This window comes from Osmerus eperlanus, unplaced genomic scaffold (assembly GCF_963692335.1).
Source record: "Osmerus eperlanus unplaced genomic scaffold, fOsmEpe2.1 SCAFFOLD_258, whole genome shotgun sequence".
In the NCBI taxonomy this organism is placed as follows: domain Eukaryota; kingdom Metazoa; phylum Chordata; class Actinopteri; order Osmeriformes; family Osmeridae; genus Osmerus; species Osmerus eperlanus.
In genome coordinates this window covers 1-18,435 of record NW_026911633.1, presented here as the reverse complement: position 1 = coordinate 18,435, position 18,435 = coordinate 1, and the positions used below count along the sequence as shown (strand labels likewise).

The window sequence follows — 18,435 nt, the reverse complement described above, 5'->3', positions numbered from 1 at the left end:
CACACACACACACACACACACACACGCGATGCCTGTGGCTTCACTGATGACTGCAGTGAGCAACAGGTACTGGGTAACCAGCGTGAACACATAAGAGAGGTCACAGTGATTCAGGGTCGGGGTCCCCTTCAGCCGACAAGTCCAGGCATGTTCTGCCAGTCTGGTCAGCTCGCTTCTAAATGCGGAGAAAGACAGGATCAAGTATCCAGCTGCTCAGACTTGGTTTATTTGGCAGCGTAGGGACATGCCCTGTCTCCTTCTGACCCCTTTAGAACAGGAGAGGAAGTACACCACACCTCCCAATCAGGAAGTGACTACGACAACAACCGTCTAACGTTCTGCTGCGCCGGAACTACTTCCGTGACGGACGAATGTGACAGATGGTCAGTCATTCAAGGGGAAAGGATGTATTATCCGTGTCGTCTGGAAAACAGAAACATAGTTGTCATTAAAGTCAAAGGGGGGTTGGTGATGAGGTCACAGGAAGAGGAAGTCAACACAAATGAGGAGGACCAGGAGCAGTGCAGAGCTTTTTATCAGAGAGATAGAAATAAGGGACTACAACAGCCATGAGATCACTCCTAACACTCAAAGAAAGCACTTCTTCATCGCTAGTAAGAGAATCCTAATTACTGCATGCATAGCTCAAGGGGCGAAAAAAGCTTTATTTTCGGTTTCTCTCAAAGCATCCACCCTCAAACCTTGACTTCTAACAGATCTCTGATGCAAGGGGGAGGGGGGAGAGGAGGGAGGAGGGGGAGAGAGGAGAGAGGAGGGGGAGAGAGGAGGAAGGAGGGGGGAGAGAGGAGGGAGGAGGGGGAGAGAGGAGGAAGGAGGGGGAGAGAGGAGGGAGGAGGGGGAGAGAGGAGGAAGGAGGGGGAGAGAGAAGAGAGGAGGAGGGAGGGAGGAGGGGGAGAGAGAAGAGAGGAGGAGGGAGGAGGGGGAAACGGACATAGCAGAAGTGAGTGAAGTGACAGGGTTAGGGGCGAGAGCGGAGCGAGAGTGACTAGCCGTGTCCACCCTTTGCATCCTGGAGGCCAGAGTGCATCCTGTGGAGTGCCCTGACTCTCTGACTTCATTCAGGGGTAATGTACCAGACAGAGAAGATTACTCCCACTTTTTCATGCTTTCTGCTCACCTAAGGAATCCCTCTCTCCGTCTCTCTCTCTCTCTGTCTCTCTTCCTCTCTCGTCCACGGTCTCTGATCCTTGTTTACAGATCCGAGGGACCACCATCGACCCTAATTTGTTTCCAACAAATGTAAATTTTGAATGACGGATTATTTGACAAAATCTAAAATGAAAATAACACACACATATAATCAACCCCCCCCCCCCCCCCCCAAAAAAAAAAAAAACTATCAAAAATACAATTTAGTAAGTATTTGAATTTTTAAGAAGTGGCAGTTGTTCCTAATCAAGTTGTCCTAGCACACTCTGATACTCTGAACTCTGAACAAGCACGTTATTAAGCATCTTCTTAACAAAAATGTTGGTCTTGGGAGAGCATTTGGGCGGTGGCGTCATTTGAAGTGACGGCATCTCTCTGACTAAGTGACTGTTGGCAGGGGTGTTTGAGTTCTGGAGCTCTTTCAAGGACATCTTGAAGGGCCTCGCATGAGACCAGACCTGTGAGACACACTCCATCTCCCGTCACATACACCAATGCAAGAAGAACCTGGAGCATTGAGGCGTCACAGACAGAGACACGGCCTGTTTAGCTTCAATGGGTGGTAGCAGCGCCAGATGCAAATAGCTGGCGAGACACACACACACACACACACACACACACACAGCATGGCCGATCTGCTGCACACACTGCACTCAAAACAACACACCGGACCAGCATGGGGGGAAGTAACTCCTAGACGATTCTTGGATGTTCTGCAGGACTAACCGGTAGGACACCTGGATGAGGTCTTGTCAAACGACGCAATAATTAAATGAAATAACTCCTCCATTCCCTTTCCAAATCTGACATGTGCAGACACGAGTTTGCAAGTCTTCAGGTGGGAAATTAAACAACTTGACAAATTGAGTAAACTACCGCACGTCCTGGATGGAGTTTGACTGATGATACTTTAGAGCTCCTATGTGAAATATACAGGGCATACTCCTGTGTGTTACTCTATGTCTCTATCTGTCTGTCTGTCTCTCCCTCTGTATCTCTCTCTCTCTCGGTCTCTCCCTCTGTATCTCTCTCTCTCGGTCTCTCACTCTGTATCTCTCTCTCTCGGTCTCTCCCTCTGTATCTCTCTCTCTCGGTCTGTCTCTCTGTATCTCTCTCTCGGTCTGTCTCTCCCTCTGTATCTCTCTCTCGGTCTGTCTCTCCCTCTGTATCTCTCTCTCTCTGTCTGTCTCTCTGTATCTCTCTCTCTCGGTCTGTCTCTCTATCTCTCTCTCGGTCTGTCTCTCCCTCTGTATCTCTCTCTCTCGGTCTCTCTCTGTATCTCTCTCTCTCAGTCTGTCTCTCTGTATCTCTCTCTCTCGGTCTGTCTCTCTGTATCTCTCTCTCTCGGTCTGTCTCTCTCTCTGTATCTCTCCAAGCCCACGACAGTGACACTTTCACAGAGTCACACAGATTATTTTGGAATCCTTTTGTCAGACTCAATGGCACACTGGTGGACGGGGGTGGAGCCGGCACGGGAGGGCGGGGGGGGGGGTTGTTTTGGTGGGGGGGGTGTAGAGCTGGCATCGGTGCAGGGTCCAGAGGCTTGTCTGGGAGCTGGCAGTGGGCTGAGTGCATTCCCAGCCCCGCTGGAACAAATGGGGCTGTTGTTTGGGCTGGAGGACAGAGAGGGCTCTGCCAGGGTCACTGAGGACCGCAGCACTTCCAGACAGGGACAGGCGAGGACACCAGCCCAGTGTGGAGGCTCCCAGCCCTGCCAATACAGCCCAGCTTGGGGACTTGCTGCTGGGGACTTGCTGCTGGGGACTTGCTGCTGGGGACTTGCTGCTGGGAACTTGCTGCTGGGGACTTGTTGCTGGGGACTTGCTGCTGGGGACTTGCTGCTGGGGACTTGCTGCTGGGGACTTGCTGCTGGGGACTTGCTGCTGGGGACTTGCTGCTGGGGACTTGCTGCTGGGGACTTGCTGCTGGGGACTTGCTGCTGGGGACTTGTTGCTGGGGACTTGCTGCTGGGGACTTGCTGCTGGGGACTTGTTGCTGGGGACTTGTTGCTGGGGACTTGCTGCTGGGGACTTGTTGCTGGGGACTTGCTGCTGGGGACTTGCTGCTGGGGACTTGCTGCTGGGGACTTGTTGCTGGGGACTTGTTGCTGGGGACTTGCTGCTGGGGACTTGTTGCTGGGGACTTGCTGCTGGGGACTTGCTGCTGGGGACTTGCTGCTGGGGACTTGTTGCTGGGGACTTGCTGCTGGGGACTTGTTGCTGGGGACTTGCTGCTGGGGACTTGTTGCTGGGGACTTGCTGCTGGGGACTTGTTGCTGGGGACTTGTTGCTGGGGACTTGTTGCTGGGGACTTGCTGCTGGGGACTTGTTGCTGGGGACTTGCTGCTGGGGACTTGCTGCTGGGGACTTGTTGCTGGGGACTTGCTGCTGGGGACTTGTTGCTGGGGACTTGCTGCTGGGGACTTGTTGCTGGGGACTTGTTGCTGGGGACTTGTTGCTGGGGACTTGTGTGTTCTGAGAGAGCTGCGGCCATGCCAGGCTCACACCATGGTCTCAGACAGCAGGTCAGGGGGTCAGCTTGTTCCAGCTCACAGAGTTTAGTTTTGTCTGGGAGGGGTGGAGGAGCGCGTTTCATGACGCCAAAGGGACGTGATTGGGGATGTTTTCGTTTAGGAGAGGGCTGGGTTCAGGGGAGCTGTGTGTTGGGGCATTGCTGCGTGTGTGTGTGTGTGAGGGCTGGGCTCAGGGGAGCTGTGTGTTGGGTATTGCTACGTGTGTGTGTGTGTGAGGGCTGGGCTCAGATCACAGGGGCTCAGATCAGAAGAAGAGCTTCTCTGGCCCAGACCTCCTCAGGGGTTCGTCTGTTAGTGAGCATGATGACAACACGGGCTCATGCGATGTGGGGGGGGGGGGGGGGGAGGGAGGGAGGGGAGGGGGAGGAGGGTTGAGAAGGAGAAGATGATGGATGGCTGCTGATTTAACTGTGACACATAGCTTCACCTCCTCCCCTCCTCAGTGAAGAGTCTCAGCCAGGCTCGGTTCCTGGAGATCCCTGTCCCAGATCCCTGTCCCAGATCCCTGTCCCAGATCCCTGTCCCAGATCCCTGTCCCAGATCCCTGTTCCCAGATCCCTGTCCCAGATCCCTGTTCCAAGATCCCTGTCCCAGATCCCTGTCCTAGATCCCTGTCCCAGATCCCTGTTCCAAGATCCCTGTCCCAGATCCCTGTTCCAAGATCCCTGTCCCAGATCCCTGTTCCTGATCGTCCCGTTTCAGAGGACGTCTTTCTGCAGCTCTGCAGACAGGGTGGCCTGTTTCAGAGGACGTCTTTCTGCAGCTCTGCAGACAGGGTGGCCTGTTTCAGAGGGTGTCTTTCTGCAACTCTGCAGACAGGGTGGCCTGCTGCAGTTTTACAAGCCAGTCTGGACAAGGACATGAAGAGGTTTGTTCGAGTCAGGAGGACATCAAGGTTGTTCAAAACGCTAAACCAGGCAGCCCTGGACGCAGGTCTTTATACGACCTGGAGGCTGCTGTTGTCCTGACGATCCAAGATCCTCCCAGGCAATAAAACACACAAGAGGAATCTGAGAGCGAGACCGTGCACAAGCCGGCACTCACAGCCTCCATGTAAAGCATACCAACAATCTAAGCCGTAGGTTCTAGAAATTCATTTGGCTTGAAATTAACCGTGAATTATTCCTACTGTTACCTGATCTGTCTCTGCTGAGTGAGAGAGGACTGTGAGGGTCCTGGAGGGCGGGGTGAGGGCGGGGTGAGGGCGCGGTGAGGGCGGGGTGAGGGCACGGTGAGGGCGCGGTTTGTGTTGACATGCCTGTGCGGCGCCAGTTCCAACCACTGCATTACATTTACTACAGACACAATATCTACCTTTCACACTTCCTTACAGCGACAAACTTTCTCCAGAGGTGTGATATGTGAGGAAGGTGGTGTATCCAGGGGCAATGCTCCCCTGTGAGGAAGGTGGTGTATCCAGGGGCAATGCTCCCCTGTGAGGAAGGTGGTGTATCCAGGGGCAATGCTCCCCTGTGAGGAAGGTGGTGTATCCAGGGGCAATGCTCCCCTGTGGGGAAGGTGGTGTATCCAGGGGGAACTTCTGCGGAAGTTGTGAGGTGTGTTTGCGGCCGCTGTTCTATATCTACATCACCTCCAAACCTCTTGTTTAAATGACCAAAAATTACGCCTGAATGACAGCTAAGTGGACCATCTGTTTGGCAAACAGCAGAATATCGCTGTGGTCCTATCATTAGAACCCTCTCTAGACAACTGTCGGAACACTGTCACCAAAACAGATTATTGAAGAACCCAGGGAGTCAGATGGCTGAGCGGTTAGGAATCGGGCAATTAATCAGAAGGTTGCCGGTTCGATTCCGGGCTGCGCAAAATGACGTTGTGTCCTTGGGCAAGGCACTTCACCCTGCTTGCCTCGGGGAGAATGTCTCTGTACTTACTGTAAGTCGTTCTGGATAAGAGCGTCTGCTAAATGACTAAATGTAAATGTAACCTCCAATCAAGTCCCTAACTCTAAGCCAGATATGTTGGACCGGCCAATGAGTCAGTATAATATACAGCCCTTTCCTATTGGTGTCCCATTCACTTATCATGCTTGTACAAGACTACGTAAGCCTGAACTCGGCAAAGCTGTGCCGCCTTTTATGATTAATGGAAGGAAGTCAGGCATCTGATGGCCAGGCCTAAATATATTCTTCCTCTAACGCTGCAACACTGACACATGAACTCATGTTTCTCCATGATATCAACACCTAGTCCTTTTACCCACCGAAAAACGGTACCTATTAAAACAGTCATCAGTTTCGCTTGAATGAAATTTCCCTGGATCCCCCTCGAGTGTCCTGTACCGTACAAGCAAACAAACACAAACCATCGAGAGAGACTGTTCTGTGAAAACAGCCCACAGCTGGTGAGAAGCCACACAGCCCAGCCGCTCACGCCAAGAAATCAGGCAACATTCTGAGAACAGCGGGAGCCGGGTGGATCCGGGAAACCACACGGCTTTACAGTAATTAGCAGTTCAAACACCCAGAGGAGGACCTGGTCTCAGCATCCCGGCTGTGAGCCTGTAGAGATCTCCTAAGGCTCTGTGTGTTACTGCAGACCCCTTCTTCCTCCCTAAACCACTAACTAGAACCTTTAATGGCAGGCACATACAAACAAAAGCATACAAAATTCAAGTGCACACATGCAGTAAAACATCAAACTAAGAAGCGCACCAAGATTCTCATTCTGGAACTTAAAGCATGCACATACACATCACACACACGCACACACAACGCCCACACAAACCAACTTCCTTAACTTGTAAGGCTACACACACACACGCATACATTTATTAAATACACATTTTATGCAGATTCCTTTACCTATGCCATCCCCACCAACACACCCACACACACACACGCCACTCCACTCCACTCTTCAAACACCCCCCCCCTCCCCCCCCCTCCCTCACCTGGCCCCTCCCCCCTCACCTACCCCCTCCCCCACCTGCCCTCTTACCCCCACCTGCCCTCTTACCCCCGCCCCCCTCTTAGGGAGGAGCAAAGCACTTCCCACCTGGACAAGCTTCAACTATGTGTCAAGAGTCTCTCCCACCAGCTCCATATCCTCTGTGTGACAGTGTTATTCCCTCTGCCCCGCAGCCCTGTCTGTTAGACTCAGACAGACTTCATGTTCGTGTAGCTACATCGTGCTGAGAGAACGGCTCGCCTGCCAAGTATGTGGGCCTTGATTTCCCTTCTGGCACACAGCGGTTAACCCTTGCTGTCCAGGCCCAGGTGCTGCACACCCACAGGTAGCTGAGGAGTCTCTGGGAGAGCCTGATGGTTTGGTTGTGTTGATGTGGGGGTTGATGTTTTGTAGCGATCAAGATTGAGGTTCGCCATATCAAACAGATAGTTTGAAAAAAAAAATTGTGTTTAAGACACCAACTCATTCACCCATTGTCACACACACACCCCCACACGCACTGACGGAACTGCCATGCAAATCTATCTTTTAAAAAAAAAGACTAGAAATTGCAGCTGCCTGCAAGCGCTTGTGTTTAAAGATCTTTAAGAAGCCGCCTTGGGCCACTCAAAGTTTATTCGATTGACTCAAACCTGGAGGACTCTTGATCCAGAAACATGCCTACTTCAGAGTCAACACTAGATGTGGCCTTTGCTGTCCTGTAATCATGATTGGAAACAATTCTTTCACTTCTATTTCGTTCAGTGAGTCTTGACAGCTGTTTAAGTAGTTGAGTGACAGACTAATGACTGAATATAAGGCATGAGTGGAGATCAGAGAGATTGGAGGTGTCAAGATCCAGACATTATTCCATCCAGGAATGCAGAATAATTTAGCTTCAATTAGATGATATTACCTTTCCCATCTGATAACGGCACTGAACAAAAAGGTGGTCGACTGATTCATTTCTTCTAGGTTTCTGTTTCCCTGCTAAAGAGGATTTAGGAAACGTCACCTTTTTTCCAAAAGCGCTACAGTCCTCTGCGCACGCACGCACGCACGCACACACGCACACACACACACACACACACACACACACTGTCTGGACAAGATTGAAAGCCTTGAAAGAGCAGTTTCATGGTACCATATCAAGTAACCAAAGCATGTTTGCATCAAAACATGCCCATCATATCATACCTAGAAGAAAGACAAATTTCTCCTCTAATTCGGAAGAAAACATAATGCCCTGTGCACACGCTTCTACATCAGAATCACTGCTTTCCCGTCTGGGTCCTCTCGTCTGGGTCCTCTCGTCTGGGTCCTCTCGTCTGGGTCCTCTCGTCTGGGTCCTCTCGTCTGGGTCCTCTCGTCTGGGTCCTCTCGTCTGGGTCCTCTCGTCTGGGTCCTCTCGTCTGGGTCCTCTCGTCTGGGTCCTCCCGTCTGGGTCCTCCCGTCTGGCAGCGGGAGAGCTCCAGCTCTGGTCCGCCTCCTCCCAAGGCCAACCCCCCCCCCCCCCCCTCCCCCCCGTCACAAGCAGGAGAATGGACCGGCCCAGTGGAATAATCTAACATCTGTGGCATGGAGGTGCCTGCCCCCCCATAGGGATAGTGGAAGACTAATCTTGAGATGAATGTCTGTCGTGGAGCAGTAGGAAGTAGGGAGGGCGAGGGAAAGGAGGGGGAGGAAGAAGGGACGGGCTCGAACAGAGAGAGGTGAGCGTCCAGCCAACACGATCCACTTGGCAGCGTTCCGACGACGTTCCGACGACGTTCCGACGACGTTCCGACGACGTTCCGACTCACCGGCCTCACCTGATGCCAGGCGGCAGGGTTTTATCCCCCGGGCCACGGGTCACACGCCCTCTGACCTCTTCACGTGCCAGGCACACATACGGTGTGACCTTTCTGGCTCTCCACCCCCTCCCCGCCCCGCCCCGGACGGGCTTGCAGGGTTAGGGTTAGGTGTTTGGACTTGCAGAGGGCCCGGTGTTCAGAGTTAGACCAGCACACACTCTATGGATATGTACATATACACTACACGTTTTTTAAACATCCACTAGCTTGGACAGATGCCGTATCTCCTACAGACTGAGATTGCTTGATCGTTGTTTTTGTGAAAATTCAGGTAAAGCGAAGGAGAGAGGAAGGTTGAAATGAACAGACAAGCAGGTACAGAGTGAGAAACATAGACTGCCTGAGCGGCATGCTAATTCATCCCCAGAAAAGCTTGAGGAGAATCGCACAATGCTCTTAGAGTAAGCTTGACACCACAGACAACAGACTGAAACAGAGGCATCTGTTTGTCGGAAATTTAAACCGATTTTACACACTAGCCGGTAGGAACCAGAGCTCTCTAAGCTGAGTCCATCAGACGACTAATGCTGGTAAAACTAAATGACCGGTGAGACTGTTAAAGGGGTCTGTTTCTGTCTGGGCTCTGGGCCCATCAAGCAGTTTTTAGGAATGAACTTTATCTGACATTCAACATCCCTTTCTCCAGATCACACTATTTAGTGTTCCTGTTATCATGTTATGATTGCTTACAATACTGAATATAAAAACGGTCATGACCCTGTCTGATTCTGCGTCAGCTCTCTGGTCCTCCACGCTCCCAGCTCTGGAGGAGCCGCCGTGCCTCCCTGGTCCTCCACGCTCCCAGCTCTGGAGGAGCCGCCGTGCCTCCCTGGTCCTCCACGCTCCCAGCTCTGGAGGAGCCGGCGTGCCTCTCAGGTCCTCCACGCTCCCAGCTCTGGAGGAGCCGCCGTGCCTCTCAGGTCAGGAGGCGTGCTGATTAGCCGCGAGAGCTTGACACAGAGCAAAGCCTGGCCGCTTTCATCTGGCCCGGTGGGTCACCCCTCAAAGCCTCGTTAGGGGATTGGTGCTTGCCAATTAACGCAGCTCAGAGTCAATTAGCTTTTGGCAAGCCATGGGAGGCCTCACATGCCACCTGCTCTGCACTGATGCTACCTGACAGCTCTGCAGATCAGTCATGTGTGCCGGAGGGGGGGGGGGGGTGAGGTGGAAAATGTGGTATGGGCAGGAAACCATACATGGGAAGTTCACTACTTAGGCTGAGAGATTGTGAGTCAAAGAGAAAGGCATGCAGCCAATCACATCGCTGACATCACTTCTCGGCCTTGCCTAATGTTTTGAGAGAGTATGTCGTCCCATCAACTGTTTGTGAATCCTGGTGGTTAATGTTTTAACAAGAGGGCTCCGTTATGGAGGCCAAGCCAAAGCACTTTTGAATGGCCGAAAACACTGGCAGGTAGCGCCGCTTTATGGGGGGAAATCCTACCCATGCGTGGCCTCCATGTGTTCCTGGAAAAACGTGGAACATGGATTTTTAAAAACAGAAGAGTAAAAACTTCAACATCTGGAGGAGCCAGAAAGGTATTCAGGCGTCAACAAGAGTGAAAGTTAATGGAGTGGGAAATGTGTTTTAACGCAGGGGTGATTGTGTGTGTGTGTGTGTATAAATGGAGGGGAATATACCACAAAGAATTCAATAATTTGAGTTTAATGTAAAATAAAACAAAAGAACACAGCATGTCTGACAGTGCTGCAACTCACATGGTTCCCCGGCTGGCGTGGGCACCGTTAAGGGATAGTGCTCTTCTGAGAAAACAAGCTTCCTCATTGTTCCCCCAGACGTGTTCATATGATCACATTGTATGTAACCCCTTGGAGCTGTCCATCATTTCCCCGCCGATGATCTGAGGCCGTGATACGAGCCCTGTTCTAGCATGTTACCCAGACCCAACACGCACTCACAAGCCAGACAGGCCTGGATACCATCTCTGTTCTGATAACACAGTCCCAGACGATAGGAAGAGAGATAAGCAGGTGAGGAAAAACTGGGGCATTTGCCCCTCCCCCTCCCCCTCCCCCTCCCCCTCCCTCTCCCTCTCCCTCTCCCCCTCTCTCTCTCTCTCTCTCTCTACGGGTCCAGATCCGTATCGGCGGCCGTAAACAATAGATCTGGAAGTGTTCCGCCTGTCATTATCGCCCAGACGATACGGAGGTTTTCCTCTTCTCATCTAACCCCGTCTCCATGGTTCCCTCCCCAGGACTCTCATGCAAGGGTTTTTTATACCTTCGCAGCTTAAAGAAGATGAGATGGAGGCCGATTAAGGTGTGTTTGCGTGTGTAAAAGTGCAAGTGCAGTTGGCGTATTGCTGTATTCTTTTGAGCGTGCTGCAAAATCAACATTACCTCGACAGACGAAAGGTTTGTGCGTGTTCTGTGCAACACTGGGACTTAACTGTAGCCGTGAAACATTAATGTTTGGTTCAGCGTCACGTCACGCACAGCTGCTGGAGGGGCAAGGCACACTCACCCCCGCCACTGGAAAACAGGATATAGACTTAATTAGCTAGCTAGAGTATCACAGACAGTCTGGATGAAAACATCTGTATCGATCCTCCTTGTTCACCCGCCTCTCCCTCTCCCCAGATTAGGAGCAAGAGGACAGAGTGAGGAAGAACAGACTAACTAGTTAAATCATCGTCTTGGTCAGTGAAACGGCACATAGATGCCACAGTGACAAAGATTTCCACGATAGACAGACAACCTCACAACGAGACGTGTATTAGTTCACGCATCAGTACAACATCTGGTACCTGTGCTCCTTAGGATGGCTGTGGGATTTCTATTTATTCTGTCATTTCAGGTGGCATTTTAGGAAAATGTGCTTAGGGTGGAAGAGGTGAAATTTCGTACACAGTATGGACTGACTGAAGGGAGAGCAGATATACATACGAGCTATATGTACACGGACGCTGGTAAAAATAGACTCAACGACAGACAGACCCGGTTGGAATCCCAAAGCAGATTGTGGTCTGTTCTCCTAATCTGTCTGCATCCCTCTCTCCTTTCATCCTGTCAGTTTGAGTGAGAAAATACTGAGGCCGGGGGAAGGAGGACCTCTTCACTTCTAAGAAAAACAACTTCAGTCAAAACGTCGAGTGAAGGACAGAAAAACAGAAGTTTAGTAAGACGAGCCTCTCCGAGTTGGTTTAGATTTCCCTCCCACTGATCCCAGTCCCTGAGGCGTGATGGTGCCGACCTCTTCGGGAGCAGGTTCCTTCCCTCTTGGCGTCGGCACAGTCAAACCCTACCTCGATCAGTCGGATGGGTTCTCCTTGGGATTATTAATCTACAGAAATGTTTTTAAACCACTGAGCAGGAGAGAGGAGCCACAGGCGGTTCGGGGAACGATGACCTCAGCGCTGCGTTTGGTTGGAACACACTGTTCGTACTTCCAACTGCAACTGACTGTTAGTTTTTGACGACTCCCAGCATGGAGACATGCTCTGGAATCCTGAATCTCCTCCACTAACACTAGATTAATAGGTTAATAGTCTCACTCCCAGCTGGGGATGCCGGCGTAACAGGCCTTCCAGCAAAGGCTTTTCTTGCCCTGCTGTGACAGACACAACAGTGTGTGCATCAAGAAGAAGAGGAAGAATGAAAGAAATCACATAAAAACTCCTGTGGAATGTTAATGTAACACACACTCACACTCACACTCTAACCCCCCTCCCAATCCCACACACACACACACAAACATTCAACCCCCCACTCCCAACACACACACACACATTCACCCCTCTACCCCCACCCCCCCATCAGAGTCAAGACATCTCTCGGTCAGGTCAGCAGGGAGATTAAGACCCCTCAGATGGGGTCGTGGAGATCAGCGATCAAACCGACGGCAGAGCCCGCTCCCTCTGCCCCTAAAACCACACCCCCACCATTCACACCACCTCACTTCACGGACCCCCTGATCGTGGAGACAAAACACTGACCAGCTCACCACTCCCCTTCTCACCCCCCTACTGGTACTCCAGTGGTGGCCTGACCCAGTAAGGGAGGAGGGGGGGGGGGTGACGAGACAGTGACAGCTCCACAAATGATTGATGAGGACGTGGCCACTGAAGGGGCCAAATGGCAACCGGAAGAAGGAAAAATAAGTGTCCCATCTGTGCCTTGTCCCCAGAAGAGTGAGCTCATCTAGCTGATATTCATCTGAATCCCTGCGGCAGTTAGACTCTGCTGCGCGTGGTCAGCTCCCAGAGCTGAGAAGGAGAGGAGCTCCCAGAGCTGAGAAGGAGAGGATCTCCCAGAGCTGAGAAGGAGAGGAGCTCCCAGAGCTGAGAAGGAGAGGATCTCCCAGAGCTGAGAAGGAGAGGATCTCCCAGAGGAGCAGACTGCTGGAGGAGCATAACGAGAGGACCGTGCCTGCAGTCACCTAGCTCTGTGCACCAGCAGGCGCAGGGGAGACCAGATGGAACCCACTCGCAGTGACTCAACCAGAGTTCAGCGAGGTTCTTTCCTCCGAAGGCCAAAAGGCATTTAGTGAGTTATATAGTACCACAAGCTGGAGCGAAATCAAATATGTATCAGTGTGTGTGTCGTTTACACCCCGTAGGAAACAGCCTAGATGGATCTAGGACAGAGATGTGTTCGGCTGGACACGTGGGCAGGGAGAGAGGGAGGACAAGGAAGGGAGAGAAGAGGGAAAACACTTCCAGATCGGAAGTTTGCGTGATGGCCAGACTAGTGCCACTGCCAGCACCCATACAGCTGGTTAATGAACGCTTTCTGCAGCTAGTCTGATGAAAGGGTAGTGGTGCTCTGGGTTTGCCAGACCCAAATCGGGAGTCTGAGGCGGGGGTTGGGGTTGCCAGGTTCGAAGCATGGATTTTTCCTTTCTCTTCTCTGCGCCTCTCCAGAAGGATCTGCGGGTGGCCGTGCGGCCGTAGGGTTAGCAGCTGGGGGAAGAAGCAGGAACAGAGGCCAGGGTTCTGCCGGTGCCTGCAGGCATTTCCTGTCGGTTGTGTTATCATGGTGCTGACACTGTCCTGACGGGTGAGACAGGAGGGGAGGAGGGGGCAGTTCTGTGGGCGTATGTGAAGCCCTCTGTGACACTGCTTGTAAAACGGGCTACACCAATCAAATCTGGTTTGATTTGAGACGAATAACGTGGCAGTGGGAAGACCACTGATCTACAGGAGCCTTTCACTCTACACTCTGCAACAAGTGCAAGCTTCAAACGCATTCTGTACACCACAACCCTCTCGTCATCGATTAATCGGATGAGTCATGATCTGTGGCAAGGCAGACATCTGATTCTAAAGCTGAACAGCGAATTAAGCACATTAAACGACACAATCACGACACAAACCCTCCGCCTTTTATTTTTATATTTCTCAGAACTAGGCTATATCAAAAGTACTTCACGGGCTGAGAAAGATGTTTGGGAAAGTGGAGTTGTTGAAAAGACTAATACTAACCCTGATAAATGATGGATGTTTTTAAACCGATGGGTTAACACAGAGCTGCCGGCAATGACCTCATCCACACAGTTCAGAGGAACAGTTTCACTTTAGCACTTACCTTCCCTCACTGTACATCCTTCAAGACACACACACACACACACACTCTCTCTTTCACCTACATAGATGCATTAGCCTACACACATACACAGCCCTTTAAATGTATGCATCAGTGAAAAAGTCTACATGCATGGAGGCATGTGAGCACACACACAAATATAACAGCTATATTTGCAGCTGACACAATCACCACACGTTACAGGTGTTGCTGTGTGTTGTGTTTGTGTGTGTGTGTCTGCGTGTTGTGAGTGTGTTTGCGAGTTCGAGCTGCATGTGCAGTACATGGCATATTTAAATGATTAATGATGTGTTTGCATGACAGCAGTAGAGGTCAGAATCGTTTGTTCTGTTGCTCTTCTAACTACTTTGTATTCTTACTGGGGGATATTCATTGCAACAAGACAAGACAAGGCAAACAGGATAAACTTCCTTGGCCAATTTAGTTAGTGAAACAGCACAATCTCCTATGAGCATGCACTGTGTTTAGATTTGCCTGTGTGGTGTAACTGTGTCACGAAGCATAAGAAACATGGGGTTTAACTTTGCGGCCCAGGAAACAGATGTGCCTCAAATCCTAACAGTAATTGTTTTCTTCACAACGGACAGGATCGCAGAGACAGCTGGGGACTGGACTGACTCTGGTGTATGTGTGTTTATTTGGGATCTATTGTGCTTTGGTCATCAAGGGACTTGCGCAAAAACGTTTCATTTGCCCCTGTCTTCAATTTTAAAGGCGAGCTCCAGTTCTGGTTTCCTGCAGTTCTCCCTCTCTGTTCCTCTCTCATCCTCACTTCCCCCCTCTCTCCCTCTCTCCCTCTCTCCCTCTCTCCCTCTCTCTCATCCTCAGTCTGTCTTTGACATGAAACACATCCTTCATTTCCTGCGCTCTTTCACTCAGGGTCACTAACCCTAACTCTCATATCGCCTGCGCCCTGTCTTTCTCAACCTGTTTGAAACATGTGTCTACAACCCATCAAATGAAACAGAAACATCTTACAGTCAGGTATTACTGGTGATCATCCCCTCTGCTGTGACGCTCTGTTTGGCCTGGCACTGAGCTGCTCTTGCGGTCATACTCCATGTCTCTGAGATGACTGGCATCCACGTGGGATCAGAAATGATTTAGGAAGGCACACACCGGTCTATGAAGATCTCTGTAGTTCACAATGTGCCCGTCAAATCAATAACCACACTGTGCAGTCCTCCCCGAAGAGCTCTAAGATACTGAATCAAAGCGTAAATCTGGAGAAGGTTTAAACAAACGCCCCAAGCAGTGACGGTTTCCAGGAGCATGGAGAGTTGCATCATGGGGGAACTGGAAGAAGTTTGGAAGAGACAGCAGGCCACCAGGCCAAGCCACGTAGCGGGAACAGTCTTGGTAAGGGAGTGGGTTGCAATCCTTCATCTGACGTACGAACAGCCCAAAACAACAACAACAACCTGTTATTTTTAAACACGTTTTCAGAAGTCGTCCTTTCCCTTTCCCTTTCCTTCTCCTCTCCCCCTCTCCCCCTCTTCCTCTCCCCCTCTTCTCCTGTTCCTCTCCCCCTCTTCTCCTGTTCCTCTCCCCCTCTTCTCCTGTTCCTCTCCCCCTCTTCTCCTGTTCCTCTCCCCCTCTTCTCCTGTTCCTCTCCCCCTCTTCTCCTGTTCCTCTCCCCCTCTTCTCCTGTTCCTCTCCCCCTCTTCTCCTGTTCCTCTCCCCCTCTTCCTCTCCCCCTCTTCTCCTGTTCCTCTCCCCCTCTTCTCCTGTTCCTCTCCCCCTCTTCTCCTGTTCCTCTCCCCCTCTTCCTCTCCCCCTCTTCTCCTCTTCCTCTCCCCCTCTTCCTCTCCCCCTCTTCTCCTCTTCCTCTCCCCCTCTTCTCCTGTTCCTCTCCCCCTCTTCTCCTGTTCCTCTCCCCCTCTTCCTCTCCCCCTCTTCTCCTGTTCATCTCCCCCTCTTCTCCTGTTCCTCTCCCCCTCTTCTCCTGTTCCTCTCCCCCTCTTCCTCTCCCCCTCTTCTCCTGTTCCTCTCCCCCTCTTCCTCTCCCCCTCTTCTCCTCTTCCTCTCCCCCTCTTCTCCTGTTCCTCTCCCCCTCTTCTCCTGTTCCTCTCCCCCTCTTCCTCTCCCCCTCTTCTCCTGTTCCTCTCCCCCTCTTCCTCTCCCCCTCTTCTCCTGTTCCTCTCCCCCTCTTCTCCTGTTCCTCTCCCCCTCTTCCTCTCCCCCTCTTCTCCTGTTCCTCTCCCCCTCTTCTCCTGTTCCTCTCCCCCTCTTCCTCTCCCCCTCTTCTCCTGTTCCTCTCCCCCTCTTCTCCTGTTCCTCTCCCCCTCTTCTCCTCTTCCTCTCCCCCTCTTCTCCTGTTCCTCTCCCCCTCTTCTCCTGTTCCTCTCCCCCTCTTCTCCTGTTCCTCTCCCCCTCTTCTCCTGTTCCTCTCCCCCTCTTCTCCTGTTCCTCTCCCCCTCTTCTCCTGTTCCTCTCCCCCTCTTCTCCTGTTCCTCTCCCCCTCTTCTCCTGTTCCTCTCCCCCTCTTCTCCTGTTCCTCTCCCCCTCTCCCCCTCTTCTCCTGTTCCTCTCCCCCTCTTCTCCTGTTCCTCTCCCCCTCTTCTCCTGTTCCTCTCCCCCTCTTCTCCTGTTCCTCTCCCCCTCTTCTCCTGTTCCTCTCCCCCTCTTCTCCTGTTCCTCTCCCCCTCTTCTCCTGTTCCTCTCCCCCTCTTCTCCTGTTCCTCTCCCCCTCTTCTCCTGTTCCTCTCCCCCTCTTCTCCTGTTCCTCTCCCCCTCTTCTCCTGTTCCTCTCCCCCTCTTCTCCTGTTCCTCTCCCCCTCTTCTCCTGTTCCTCTCCCCCTCTTCTCCTGTTCCTCTCCCCCTCTTCTCCTGTTCCTCTCCCCCGCTTCTCCTGTTCCTCTCCCCCTCTTCTCCTGTTCCTCTCCCCCTCTCCCCCTCTTCCTCTCCCCCTCTTCTCCTGTTCCTCTCCCCCTCTTCTCCTGTTCCTCTCCCCCTCTTCCTCTCCCCCTCTCCCCCTCTTCTCCTGTTCCTCTCCCCCTCTTCTCCTGTTCCTCTCCCCCTCTTCTCCTGTTCCTCTCCCCCTCTTCTCCTGTTCCTCTCCCCCTCTTCTCCTGTTCCTCTCCCCCTCTTCTCCTGTTCCTCTCCCCCTCTTCTCCTGTTCCTCTCCCCCTCTTCTCCTGTTCCTCTCCCCCTCTTCTCCGGTTCCTCTCCCCCTCTTCTCCTGTTCCTCTCCCCCTCTTCTCCTGTTCCTCTCCCCCTCTTCTCCTGTTCCTCTCCCCCTCTTCTCCTGTTCCTCTCCCCCTCTTCTCCTGTTCCTCTCCCCCTCTTCTCCTGTTCCTCTCCCCCTCTTCTCCGGTTCCTCTCCCCCTCTTCTCCTGTTCCTCTCCCCCTCTTCTCCTGTTCCTCTCCCCCTCTTCTCCTGTTCCTCTCCCCCTCTTCTCCTGTTCCTCTCCCCCTCTTCTCCTGTTCCTCTCCCCTCACGACGCATCTTCCTCTTGTTCCTTCTCGCTCCAATCTGGAGCCACCATCCACACCAGCGCTGGCGTTTAAACAAGGCCCATCCCAGGCCAGCAGTCTAGAGGCCCAGCCGCCCAAACAGCCTTGCTTTGTTGAGGTGTTCAACAGAGCCAGGGCGACCAGGCGACCTCCCCGCTCCCCCTGCCGGGGCGACCAGGCGACCTCCCCGCGGCACAGGGCCGGGGCGACCAGGCGACCTCCCCGCTCCCCCTGGCACAGGGCCGGGGCGACCAGGCGACCTCCCCGCTCCCCCTGGCATAGGGCCGGGGCGACCAGGCGACCTCCCCGCTCCCCCTGGCACAGGGCCGGGGCGACCAGGCGACCTCCCCGCTCCCCCTGGCACAGGGCCGGGGCGACCAGGCGACCTCCCCCGCTCCCCCTGGCACAGAGCCGGGGCGACCAGGCGACCTCCCCCGCTCCCCCTGGCACAGGGCCGGGGCGACCAGGCGACCTCCCCGCTCCCCCTGGCACAGGGCCGGGGCGACCAGGCGACCTCCCCCGCTCCCCCTGCCTGGGCGACCAGGCGACCTCCCCGCTCCCCCTGGCACAGGGCCGGGGCGACCAGGCGACCTCCCCCGCTCCCCCTGGCACAGGGCCGGGGCGACCAGGCGACCTCCCCCGCTCCCCCTGGCACAGGGCCGGGGCGACCAGGCGACCTCCCCCGCTCCCCCTGGCACAGGGCCGGGGCGACCAGGCGACCTCCCCGCTCCCCCTGGCACAGGGCCGGGGCGACCAGGCGACCTCCCCCGCTCCCCCTGGCACAGGGCCGGGGCGACCAGGCGACCTCCCCCGCTCCCCCTGGCACAGGGCCGGGGCGACCAGGCGACCTCCCCCGCTCCCCCTGGCACAGGGCCGGGGCGACCAGGCGACCTCCCCCGCTCCCCCTGGCACAGGGCCGGGGCGACCAGGCGACCTCCCCCGCTCCCC

The 18,435-nt window shown here is 53.5% G+C and overlaps 2 protein-coding genes across 2 annotated transcripts; one reads left to right on the top strand and one right to left on the bottom strand.

Moving 5' to 3' along the window:
- Positions 1 to 2,811: 2,811 nt before the first annotated feature.
- LOC134016348 (proline-rich protein 2-like) lies at positions 2,812 to 3,765 on the bottom strand. Its single transcript, XM_062455721.1, has one exon. The coding sequence runs from the start codon at positions 3,763 to 3,765 to the stop codon at positions 2,812 to 2,814; it is 954 nt and encodes a 317-aa protein (XP_062311705.1).
- A 5,413-nt stretch (positions 3,766 to 9,178) lies between these two features.
- Positions 9,179 to 18,416, top strand: LOC134016349 (basic salivary proline-rich protein 1-like; the record flags this gene model as incomplete). The annotated part of the gene is made up of 2 exons (XM_062455722.1): positions 9,179 to 9,386; positions 17,529 to 18,416. Coding segments are annotated over exons 1-2 (1,096 nt in total), but the record flags the coding sequence as incomplete, so codon positions are not given.
- Between the last annotated feature and the right edge of the window lie 19 nt (positions 18,417 to 18,435).

Excerpts from the sequence above, each read along its gene's own strand:
- LOC134016348 (XM_062455721.1), bottom strand. The coding sequence starts at position 3,765 with ATGAAACGCGCTCCTCCACCCCTCCCAGACAAAACTAAACTCTGTGAG.